We start from the raw sequence: 12,424 nt of genomic DNA on the forward strand, positions 1-12,424 counted from the left end.
AACATTGATTTTCGCTTAAACGAAATGTTCAAACTGGCAAGAGATAGGTGGGTGGCAGCTTTAACATTGAATTTAAGCGAAAAACAATATTTATTTGTCAAATAAACATTTTTTTCCTGTTTTCTGACAAGATTAAACCGTATTTTGAATTAGATAAATTACATATATTCTTCTTTTTGTCTCAATTATTTTAATTAAAAAAATGTTTTTTTGAACACATTGTACAAATAATTATGTTAATGTTTATATTATGGAATAGAAAATTGAATACCCTTTCAAATGAGCTATCACATGACCCCTATTACTATTTAAAAAAAATCATCGATTACGTCATCACTCCCAGATGGATAGCGTCACTAGTATGATATATATGCCAAAAAATCGGAAATTAAAAATAAAAATCGACCTGTGTCGGTATTTTTCCTTAAAATTGCCGGTTTACCAAATTATGAATTTATGCGTTTCTTTATGGACGCACTGTATATGTAAGTACAGTCGGAAAAATGAAAGATTACCCATGAACGATCACATCAATCACTTTTTGTATCTGCTGTTTTTTTCTATAAATAACAAACGTTTGTTTTAAAAAAAGATAGCAAATACAAAATAAGTGATTAATGTGATCGTTCGTGGGTATTCTTTCATTTCTCCGACTGTATACGTTTTTGTTACACAAGTCGCATTTAGTAATTTTTTAAAGAGAGCCCCATTTTCAATTCTGCGGGGGGGCCCGACGGAGTTTGTTACGCCACTGGTTTTCACTTTTCGGAGGGCGGTTCTAATTGCTTATTCATGTTCGGCAACCCTAAAAACCCCGACTAGCAAAATCTGGCCCTTAATATACTGATTTTGACATGTTTATGCACTTTTAGATGCATCTTATGCACTGTAAATACAATTATGCATTTCCACCCATTTTTCTCTTGTAGTCTTTTTTCCTGACTTCATCCGTAACACAATGCAAAAAGTTGCAAGTCGATTGGTGTTGTATTTTTTCGTCATTGTACGTCGGAAGTCGATTTTTTCCTAAATACCCTGGTCTAATAACAACAACGTGAAATACACGTTTTACAACAAAGACATATAACTACACGATTATATCGAATGTCAAAACTTTCAAATTGACTAACTTAGAAACTTGGGAAAATCAAAGCATATTGGAAAAGTTTTACTTGGAAGTTCTTTGTTGAATTTATATAGTTCAGAATTTCTTTAGCGCGCGTATTGTTAATTTATAGTTATTTGAGCTTTTAAATGTATTGTGCAAAAGCTTTTTTATACAGGGTGTCAAAAAAGTAGCGGAACAATCGAATATTTCGCGAAATGAGAAATGAACATCGAATTGAAAAAAGGTGTTCAATATTTTTCAAAAATCTATCGAATGACACTAAAAACGACCCCCACTCCACACCCTGGAGGTGGGGTAGGGGGTAACTTTAAAATCTTAAAAAACTCCCATTTTTTTATTACAAATTTTAATTTCTTTCGTAAAAATAAGCAAATTTTATTAAAGAAATTTTTTCGAATTGTGGATAGATGGCGCTATAACCGGTAAAAACGATTTATCGTGATACCATAGGTAAATTATAGAAACGGTCTAATATCTCGAGAAATACACTTCCAAATAAAAAAAACCAAAAAAACACGTGTTAAATATTTTTCAAAAACCTATCGAATGACAACAAACACGACCAAATTCCACACCCTGGAGTTGGGGTGGGGGTAACTATAATATCTTAAATAATACCCCTCGTTTTTTGAATTGAATATTTTTTGAATTGTTGATAGATGGCGCTGTAATCGCAAAAATGCGATTTATTAGCGCCATCTATCAACTATTCTAAAAAATTTCGAATATTTGTTACTTATTTTTTCGTGAGAAAACCAAATCTGCGATAAAAAAAGGGGGTTTCTATTTAAGATTTTAGAGTTACCCCCACTCACCTTCAGGGTGTGATGTTTGATATCATTCGATGGGTTTTTGAAAAATATTAAACACATAATTTTTTGATTTTTTATTTGGAAGTGTATTTCTCAAGATATTAGACCGTTTCTATAGTTTACCTATGGTATCACGATAAATCGTTTTTACCGATTATAGCACCATCTATTCACAATTCGAAATAATGTCTCGAATAAAAGTTCAGTGTTTTTACATAAGAAATCCAAATCTGCAATAAAAAATGGGGGTTTCCATTTAAGATTTTAAAGTTACCTGCCAGTCCACCTCCAGGGGGTGGAATGGAGGGTCGTTTTTAGTGTCATTCGATAGATTATATTAGTCCATGTGGTGAGACCGCTCCCGTCTGAAAAACATTTCCAATTCGGTTTCTCTGCGGATTCATATTCAAAAATATCCCCTTTAAACAAATCTGAAGGGTACGGGACGGAATTTTTGGGCAGAAATTGTTTAAACAATTTTTTTAAACAAATACATAATACATACCTTTTACTGTTCCAAAAAATATATTTTTAGGTTTTTTGGGTCATTCTAAACAAGAAAGGTATCTTGAGTTTTCTCAAAAATTGACAGTTTTCGAGTTATTGGCGATTTCAAATCTAAATAATGCGAAAATACGCATTTTCAAGGCTTAAAAACTCATATTTAAATTAGTATTTTTAAGGGCGCCAATAACTTGGATTAAAGTTTAAACATTCCTTTTCAAGATTCCGAAGAGTGATCGGGTCTAACTTCAATTTAGACCGTAGTTTTTAATTGTTAATTATGCGTGTCCATCCGGATTTTTGCCGGTGTGGCGCGCACTATTTTCAAAAATCTCCTATTTTCCTCCGAAAAATATTTTTTCTAGATTCTTTGGGACATTCTAAATAAAATAAGTTTCTTGACATTTTTCTCAAAAGTTACTATTTAGTTTTAAAGTTATAAGCGATTTAAAATGCGAAAATGTGTTTTTTTCTAATTTTTCGGATTTTAAATCGCTTATAACTTTAAAACAATTAACTTTTGAGAAAAATGTCAAGAAACTTATTTTATTAAGAATGTCCCAAAGAATCTAGAAAAAATATTTTTCGGACACGCATAATTAACAATTAAAAAACTACGGTATAAATTGAAGTTTGACCCGATAACTCTTCGGAATCTTGAAAAGGAATGTTTAAACTTTAATCCAAGTTATTGGCACCCTTAAAAATACTAATTTAAATATGAGTTTTTAAGCCTCGAAAATACGTATTTTCGCATTTTTTAGATTTTAAATCGCCTATAACTCGAAAACTGTCAATTTTTGAGAAAAATCACAAGATACCGTTCTTATTTAGAATGACCCAAAAAATCACAAAATATATTTTTTGGAGCAATAAAAGGTGATCTTATGTATTTGTTAAAAAAAATTGTTTAAAAAATTTCTGCCCAAAAATTCCATCCGGCACCTTTCAGATTTGTTTAAAGGGGGCATTTTTTTAATATGAATCCGCAGAGAAACCGAATTAGAAATGTTTTTCAGACGGGAGCGGTCTCACCACATGGACTATATTGAAAAATATTGAACACAAATTTTTCAGTTTTCGATCCGATGATCATTTCGCCAATATCGACCGTTCCGCTACTTTTGGGACACCCTCTATATTTTCTAGATATTAATTGAAATTTTTCTTAGTTACAGATGAAAGCGTTTGTTCCGATAGTGCAAAGAGATCTTCAAAGGGATCGATAGACGGTAAGCGTTATTCTAGAAGCTAATGTTTGTAAATTATTATAAATTATGGCTGTTTAATATGTTTTATGGTTCGATAAGAGAGGGCATTGGGCATTGCTACTAGCGTAATAGACCAGGGCGGATCTGTTTTGAGGTAGATGTGAGAGGTGGCAGTCGGATTTTTGCAGATAAAGTTAGGTGACAAATTCAATAATAATAATTGACTTATGCTCCTTCTCAAATATGCCCGGAACATTAATAAAAAAATTTAAATATTTAAAAATTTCAAAAAATATCGATTTTTGAAGTTATACTTCTTTACCGGCGATAGAGGGTGATTTTTTTATATGTTAAAACCTATCAGCCCGGCGCATGCGCATTATAACTTTGTTCTGATTGGATGTTCAAATGACATGTCAAAAATTATCCGATATGGCAGCTGTGGTTTGGAGGTAAAGGTAAACAAATGTATAATATATTAGTTTTATTGTTGTGAGGACAGAAACAAAAAAGTTTATAATATTGTAGTGACTTTTAAATAGTTTTTAAAAGCAAAAGGTACGTAATAATTGTTAATGTATCATGGGTATAAACCTACCTATTTGATCTGCCAAAATACATAGTACGTAATACTTTTATTTATATAATTTGATTACCATCAAAATTTCTATCAATATTCACCTAATATATTGTTTTTTTTACTCTATGTTTTGTTGTATTTTTTCAATTCTAAATCATTTCAATTCAAAATTAAAATAATTTGATCAATTTTCAAAATATCAAAATATCACAAGTTTAATCCGTTTAGTTAGTCGATCTTCGTAAATAATGACACATAGTGTCCGTGGCTAAGCGGAGAAGGCGAATGAATTCCAATACCAACCGCTCTTATCAGCGCTGGTTCGAGTCCCAGTAGAAACTTTCTTTTTTGTTTTTTTTTTAATACATTTTATGATTGTAAGTATATTTATTATATAATTGTATTTTCAGAAAATACGTATTTAGTTAAAAAAAATTTCGACAATTAATGTTCGGACATCATTTGTGGCTTGTTTAATGTGTTTGTGTGTGTTTTATTTTTTTATTATTTTAATTTTTGGTACTGTTCTAATAAAAATGTTTGAGAAGTAGTAAGTATAAATTAGTTTAATATTTAAACAAAATATAAATAAAAAGTATATTAATTTCGTTTAAATCATATAATAGAAGTATAACTTCTTACGTGCGTACAAAGTACACACACATTCTTTTTTTCTACTTTCATTGCTTATAACTTTAAAACGATTCATTTTGGAAAAAAGTCGTAGGGAAAGAAAATAGAATTGAATTTTGTATAATATACGACTGGTTTAAATTGTCTTTAATTATTACCCTTTCTGCAAAATAGCAATATATAGAAAATAAGGGGGCAAAAAAGACTGTTTTTATTGAATGTTTTTCAACCACTTTGGTTGCACTTAGAAGCTTCATAATTCGCTTAGAAAATTCTTACGACATATTTAAACCGTCCACCAAATTTCATTAAAATCGACCTAATAGATTTTGCATAATAATTTTTCAATCTAAATTTTTTTTTAAAAGTTCAAATTTTTAAAAGACTTTCTGAAGAAAAGTAGACCATTTAGAAGTTTTCTAATTTTTTTACATATAAAGAGGTTCTCTACCTATCTAATACACTTTACAGAATTAAAATCGGATTATTTAAGCGGCCCAGCACTGTTTTAAAGTTATAAACAATGTTTTGGCTTATAAACAAATACAGTGAGGACATTTGAGTTGAAATAAATTCATTTTCTTGACAATGGGCGACTCTGGAGATAAATCCCGAAACAGATCGATTTTTATTTTTAAATTATAATTTTTTGTCATAAATATTATACCAGTGACGTCATCCATCTGGGTGTAATGACGTAATCTAAATATTGTAATTAATTTAATTCAAATTTTTTTTTTTAATTCAAACCCTCTATCAATAATTATGTTAATGGTTATATTAGTGAATACAAAATTGAATAGCCTTTCGATTGAGCTATCACGCGGCACCTATTCTCATTTAAAAAAATCATCGATTACGTCATCACGCCCAGATGGATGACGTCACTAGTATGATATAAGTATATACCAAAAAAATAGAATTAAAAAATAAAAATCGACCTGTTTCGGGATTTATCTCCAGAGCCTATTCTCGAGAAAGTGAATTTATGCCAACTCAAACGTCCTCACTGTATTTGTTTATAAGCCAAAAAATTGTTTATAACTTTAAAACAGTGCTGAGGCCGCTTAAATAATCCGATTTTAATTCTGTAAAGTGTATTAGATAGGTAGAGAACCTCTTTATATGTAAAAAATTTGCAAATTTCTAAATGGTCTACTTTTTCTTCAGAAAGTTTTTTTAAAAATTTGAACTTTTTTAAAAAAATTTAGATTGCAAAATTATTCTGCAAAATCTATCAGGTCGATTTTAATGAAATTTGGTGAACGATTTAAGTATGTTGTAAGAATTTTCTAAGTGAATTACGAAAGTTTTAAGTGCAACCAAAGTGGTTGAAAAACGTTGAATAAAAACAGGCTTATTTTGCCCCCTTATTTTGTATTTATTGCTATTTTGCAGAAAGGCTAATAATTTAAGACATTTTTAACCAGTCGCTTATCATACAAAATCCAATTATCTTAATTTTATTTCCCTACGACTGTGTTCCAAAATGAATCTTTTTAAAGTTATGAGCAAAGAAAGTAGAAAAAAATCGATGTTTTTCGAAATTTTTAAGTATTTTAATTTTTTTATTAATGTTCCGGGCATATTTGAGAAGGAGCATAAGTCAATTATTATTGTTGAAGTTGTCACCTAACTTTATCTGCAAAAATCCGAATGCCACCTCGCACATCCAAAAATAGACGTTTTTTCACAGATACGTCTTGGTCTATATAGTCCAGAAAGCCACTGCGCATCCGCTAGGAAAAATATTCTTATTCAGATTTTTTGCACAATCTTACTCAAAAAGTACTCCTTTTAACAAATTTGCATGTTGCCAGGACCAAAAGGTGGTCAAAAATTTTTTAAAAGTTTTTTTTTTGTTTTTTTCCTAAAATTATTTTTTTTGCATGGAAAAAAGTTTTCTTAGGTTTTTTGGATCATTCCAAACAGAAAAGGTCTTTAGTGACTTTTCTCTAAAAATGATAGTTTTTGACATATAAGCGATTAAAAATTGGAAAATTGCGAAATCGGCCATTTTTAACCCTCAAAAACTATGTGAAAAACTGAAAATTTGAATGTTGCCAAGGTAGGTAGATATTCTTTAAACATCTATAGTCCAGGGCGGATCTGTTTTGAGATGGACGTTGAGAGGTGACTCAAATTTTTTTGCAGAAATTGCTTGAAAATAAATCAAATAATAATATTTGAGTTATCCTCCCTCTCAAAAAGGTCCGGAACAATGTTTAAATAATCAAAATGTCAAGAATTGAAGGAAAAATTCGATTTTTTTCTTCGTTTTTTAATTATAACTTTAAAAGTATTCATTTCCGAGAAAAGATGTACTGACATAAAAGTTGCGTAATTCAATTTACTACAATATAAAATTGGTTAAAAATTTAAAAAATAGTCACCCTAGTTGCAAAATAGCTATAATTGCGAAAAAACCATACAAAAACAAGTATTGGCATTTTACGTTTTTCAACCATTTATGCTAGACTTAGGACCTTCATATTTCACCCAGAAAAACTTTATGATACAGTAAAACAATACTGTAAATTTCATTAAGATCGGTTCAATAGATTTGGCAAAATAAATTTAGCAATACAGCTTTCGCAAAAAAAATTCATTTTTTCAAAATGTTACAGGACTGAAAATAAAGCAGATAGCAAGTTGAATTTTTTTTTGCTTATAGAAGTGTACTGTACCTTTCATTTGCAATTTTCAAAATTAAAATCGATTAATTACCACAGCGTCAGCAAATTTTTGAAATAAACAATAATTTTTGGTGCTACGCGCAGGACAGCGGTGTTCGATTCACACAGGTTGATTTCCACCAAAATTTCTTCCAATCTTTATCTAATATATTATTTTCTTACTCTATATTTTGTTGTATTTTAATTTTTTAATTCCACAAAAATCAAACTAATTTTATTATTGTTTGTGAAATATTGTTTAAACAATTGCATATGTTTAAAAATAATAAACTTTTATTATTTAAGTTAAAATATATGAACAAAGAAAATTTTTTCTAATACAAGTGTTATTTCAAAGGATAGAGTATGTGTTTTTATTTTGCAATAAACAAATTTATTTATTTATATCGAAATGTCATAAAAATTAAAATGTATCAACCATTATCAAAGGTCATTGGAATGCCCAATCAGAGCAACCTATCCGCTGTCCTGCGCGTAGCACCAATAATTAATGTTTATTTAAAAAAATTCCTGACGCTGTGGTGTTAAGCGATTTTAATTTTGCAAAATTGCAAATGAAAGGTACAGTACACTTCTATATGCAAAAAAATTTTCAACTTGCTATATGCTTTATTTTCAGTCTTGTAACATTTTGAAAAAATTAATTTTTTTTACGAAAGCTGGATTGCAAAATTTATTTTGCAAAATCTATTGAACCGATCTTAATGAAATTTACAGTATTGTTTTACTGTATCATAAAATTTTTCAGGGTGAAATATGAAGGTCCTAAGTTTAGCATAAACGGTTGAAAAACGTAAAATGCGAATACTTGTTTTTGTATGTTTTTTTCACAATTATTGCTATTTTGCAACAAGGGTGACTATTTCTTAAATTTTTAACCAATTCTATATTGTAGGAAATTTAATTACACAACTTTTATGTCAGTACAACTTTTCTCGGAAATGAATACTTTTAAAGTTATGAAAAAAAAACCAAGAAAAAAATCGAATTTTTCCTTAACTTTTTGATATTTTGATTATTTAAACAATGTTCCGGACCTTTTTGAGAGGGAGAATAACTCAAATATTGTTATTTGATTTATTTTCAAGCAATTTCTGCAAAAAAATTTGAGTCACCTCTCAACGTCCAAATGTACTAATATTTTTACAGATCCGCCCTGGTCTACTATTGATGAAATCCCGAAGAGTTTTTTGCAATACAATATTCAAAACTCCTATTTTTTTTAATTGCTAATCAAGCGTGCTCGACACTATTTTCCACCGACAGTATGGTGCAAATGAAAGGAATAAATTCGTTATTTCGTAAACCGGCGACTTTAAGGAAAAATCCCGAAACAGGTCGATTTTTATTTTTAAGTTATGATATTGTGGTATATATGGTATACTAGTGACGTCATCCGTCTGGGCGTGATGACGTAATCGATGATTTTTTTTTAAATGAGAATAGGGATCGTGTGGTAGTTCATTTGAAAGGTTCTTCAATTCTCTATTCAGTAATGTAAACATTTACATAATTATTTATACAGGGTGTCCTTCTACTTCTTTTTTTGTCAAATAATTTAATTTAATAAAAATTTTTTGAACACCCTGTATAAATAATTATGTAAATGTTTTTATTACTGAATAGAGAATTGAAGAACCTTTCAAATGAGCTAGCACACGACCTCTATTCTCATTTAAAAAAATCATCGATTACGTCATCACGTCCAGATGGATGACGTCACTAGTATATCATATATGCCACAATATCATAACTTAAAAATAAAAATCGACCTGTTTCGGGATTCTTCCTTAAAGTCGCCAGTTTACGAAATAACGAATTTATTCCTTTGATTTGCACCATACTGTCCGTGGAAAATAGTGTCGCGCACGCTTGATTAGCAATTGAAAAACAAAGAAGTTTTGAATATTGTATTGCAAAAAACTCTTAAGCCGATGCCGCACTGCAGGATGCTAGATGGTGGCTTGGAGGGTGGATTTTAAAGGTGGATGGTGGAGGGTCGCTGCATCCTGGACGCAGTGAAAGAGTGAAATGAAGTCAGAAGTCAGTATCCAACTGACTGCTGAGGAATCGTTTGTTTCATTTGTTACGTTACATTTGGTTTGTTTTTAGCTTATCGTCATATTAGAGGTAAAACTCACTCACTAAACTTTTCAGAAAGTTGAGAAAAATCGACTTAAAGACAAAAATTGTTTTTTTAAATTCACCTGACTTGAATATTGGATTTTTTTTAATGCAACTGCAAAGAATAAATAAAACAGATATTTTAAGCCATGTTTCGTCACCAAGTGGGTCTGCTGGCTCCCAAATTGCCCTCCTTTTATACACAGCACTTATTACGCTTTCATCCATAGCGAGGCTACCCGGATGGATTATCAAACACGACTGATATGGGTGGATAGACGCCTGGCGGACCACCGGGTGGGTAGATGGTAGTGGGAGGCCACTGCGTCTACCGTCGTTGAATTATTCGTGGTATAAGTATCTAGATGGTCGCCAGGTGGGTATCTACCATCCACCATCCTAGCAAACTTCCTGCACTGCGGCATCGGCCTTGAGCCGATGCCGCACTGCAGGATGCTAGATGGTGGCTTGGAGGGTGGATTTTAAAGGTGGATGGTGGAGGGTCGCTGCATCCTGGACGCAGTGAAATAGTGAAATGAAGTCAGAAATCAGTATCCAACTGACTGCTGAGGAATCGTTTGTTTCATTTGTTACGTTACATTTGGTTTGTTTTTTAGCATATTAGAGGTAAAACTCACTCATTAGACTTTTCAGAAAGTGGAGAAAAATCGACTTAAGGCAAAAATTGTTTTTTAAATTCACCTGACTTGAATATTGGATTTTTTAATGCCGCTGCAAAGAATAAATAAAACATATATTTTAAGCCATGTTTCGTCACATAGTGGGTCTGCTGGGTCCCAAATTGCCCTTCTTTTATACACAGCACTTATTACGCTTTCATCCATAGCGAGGCTACCCGGATGGATTATCAAACACGATTGATATGGGTGGATAGACGCCTGGCGGACCACCGGATGGTTAGATGGTAGTGGGAGGCCACTGCGGCTACCGTCGTTGTATTATTCGTGTTATAAGTAGCTGGATGGTCGCCAGGCAGGTATCTACCATCCACCATCCTACCAAACTTCCTGCAGTGCGGCATCGGCCTTAGGGATTTCATCAATCGATGTTTAAAGAATATCTACCTACCTTGGCAACATTCAAATTTTCAGTTTTTCACATAGTTTTTGAGGTCTAAAAATGGCCGATTTCGCAATTTTTCAATTTTTATTCGCTTATATGTCAAAAACTATCATTTTTAGAGAAAAGTCACTAAAGACCTTTTCTATTTGGAAAGATCCAAAAAACCTAAAAAACTTTTTTCCATGCAAAAAAAATAATTTTAGGAAAAAAACAAAAAAAAAACGTTTAAAAAATTTTTGACCACCTTTTGGTCCTGGCAACATGCAAATTTGTTAAAAGGACTCCTTTTTGAGTAAGATTGTGCAAAAATTACGAATTAGAATTTTTTCCCTAGCGGATACGCAGTGGCTTTCTGGACTAATAAATAGTTTTTGTTTTATTAGTAAAATTAAGTTTCGTGCACTGATTGAATTTTTATTTTTGAAAGGTTTAAAAGCAAAGGAAATTGATGAACGAATGTCAAAAGTGTATAAGGACTCTTCGACTTCAATTGATACAGCAGAAAGATGAGTTGCTGGATTTAAAACTGGTCGTGCAAGCCTCGAAGACGATCTCCGTCATGGACGTCCAAAAACAGCAACACCAGAAATCGTAGAAAAAATTTAGTATTTATACAGATTTACTAGAAGCTCTAGCCATCACACTAGGGCAGTGTAAGAAATATTTCTACTGAAGTATTGGATCTCAGAAAGCTGTGTTCACAATGGACGCCGCATTCACTAGCCATTGAACAAAAACACATTCGAATGCGACTTCTCAGCAATAATTAGAGAATTTTCGAAAGAATAAAGTTTATTTTGTGCGTCGATTCATCACGATAGATGAGACTTGGCTAAGACTAGAGAAGCTTATAAGACTCATTAAAGCCACAATGGATGAAACTCAGGCATGTGTACGAATACAAAACCACCGGACAGACTTTTTCAAAATTTCGCAGGGACTAAAGCAGGGAGATGGGCTGGCCCCAACATTGTTTAACCTGGCACTGGAGTATGCGGTTAGGCAAATGCAAACTGGACGAGGAAACCTACTGACCAACCGAACGGTTCAACTGGCCGCTTATGCCGATGATATTAATATTATGAGTAGAACATCAACAGGAGCACAGGAAACATACGCAGAGTTAAAAACACAAACAAAAATGCTAGGTCTGAAAATAACACAGAAAACAAAAGTAATGACTCAGACGAGAAGAAATACAGTCCCACAAAACATACATGAAGATGACATTGAAACGGTTGGAAAGTTTACATACCTGGGAGTAGAAATATATACAGAAGATGGAGAAATACGGAAGAGAATAACGCAGGCAAACAGAGCGTATTTTGCCCTCTCCCATATATTTCGGTCTAAAAATTTCCACCGAAATACAAAGATGAGAATCTATAAAACTTTAATTCAACCAATAACATGCTACGACAGTGAAGCCTGGGTCCTGAAGGAAACATCCAAAAACAAACTCGACACATTCGAAAGGAAAGTACTGAGGAGAATACTAGGACCTGTGTGGGAAAACGGAATCTTCAGAAGTCGATACAACAACGAACTTTATCAACTTTATAAGGAAACAATCCTGTCAGACTTCATTAGAATACAAAGATTGCAATGGGCCGGACATGTGATAAGAATGAGAGAGGATAGGCTAACAAAAA

At 32.0% G+C, this 12,424-nt stretch overlaps 2 protein-coding genes across 12 annotated transcripts in view; one reads left to right on the forward strand and one right to left on the reverse strand.

Annotated features, from left to right (window-relative positions):
- Positions 1 to 12,424, reverse strand: part of LOC114327965 (histone acetyltransferase KAT8) — a 345,297-nt gene that overhangs the window by 317,236 nt on the left and 15,637 nt on the right. The window lies entirely within an intron of this gene.
- LOC114327962 (probable Na(+)/H(+) antiporter nhx-9) overlaps positions 1 to 12,424 on the forward strand; it is a 238,461-nt gene that overhangs the window by 187,096 nt on the left and 38,941 nt on the right. For 9 of the 11 annotated variants that reach the window (XM_050643634.1, XM_050643635.1, XM_050643643.1 and 6 more), the window contains one exon: positions 3,618 to 3,677. In XM_050643634.1, the coding sequence (XP_050499591.1) occupies positions 3,618 to 3,677 (60 nt within the window). The remainder of the gene's footprint in view (positions 1 to 3,617; positions 3,678 to 12,424) is intronic. The other 2 variants (XM_050643636.1, XM_050643637.1) reach the window with 1 other exon arrangement.

This window comes from Diabrotica virgifera, chromosome 2, assembly GCF_917563875.1.
Source record: "Diabrotica virgifera virgifera chromosome 2, PGI_DIABVI_V3a".
NCBI lineage: Eukaryota > Metazoa > Arthropoda > Insecta > Coleoptera > Chrysomelidae > Diabrotica > Diabrotica virgifera.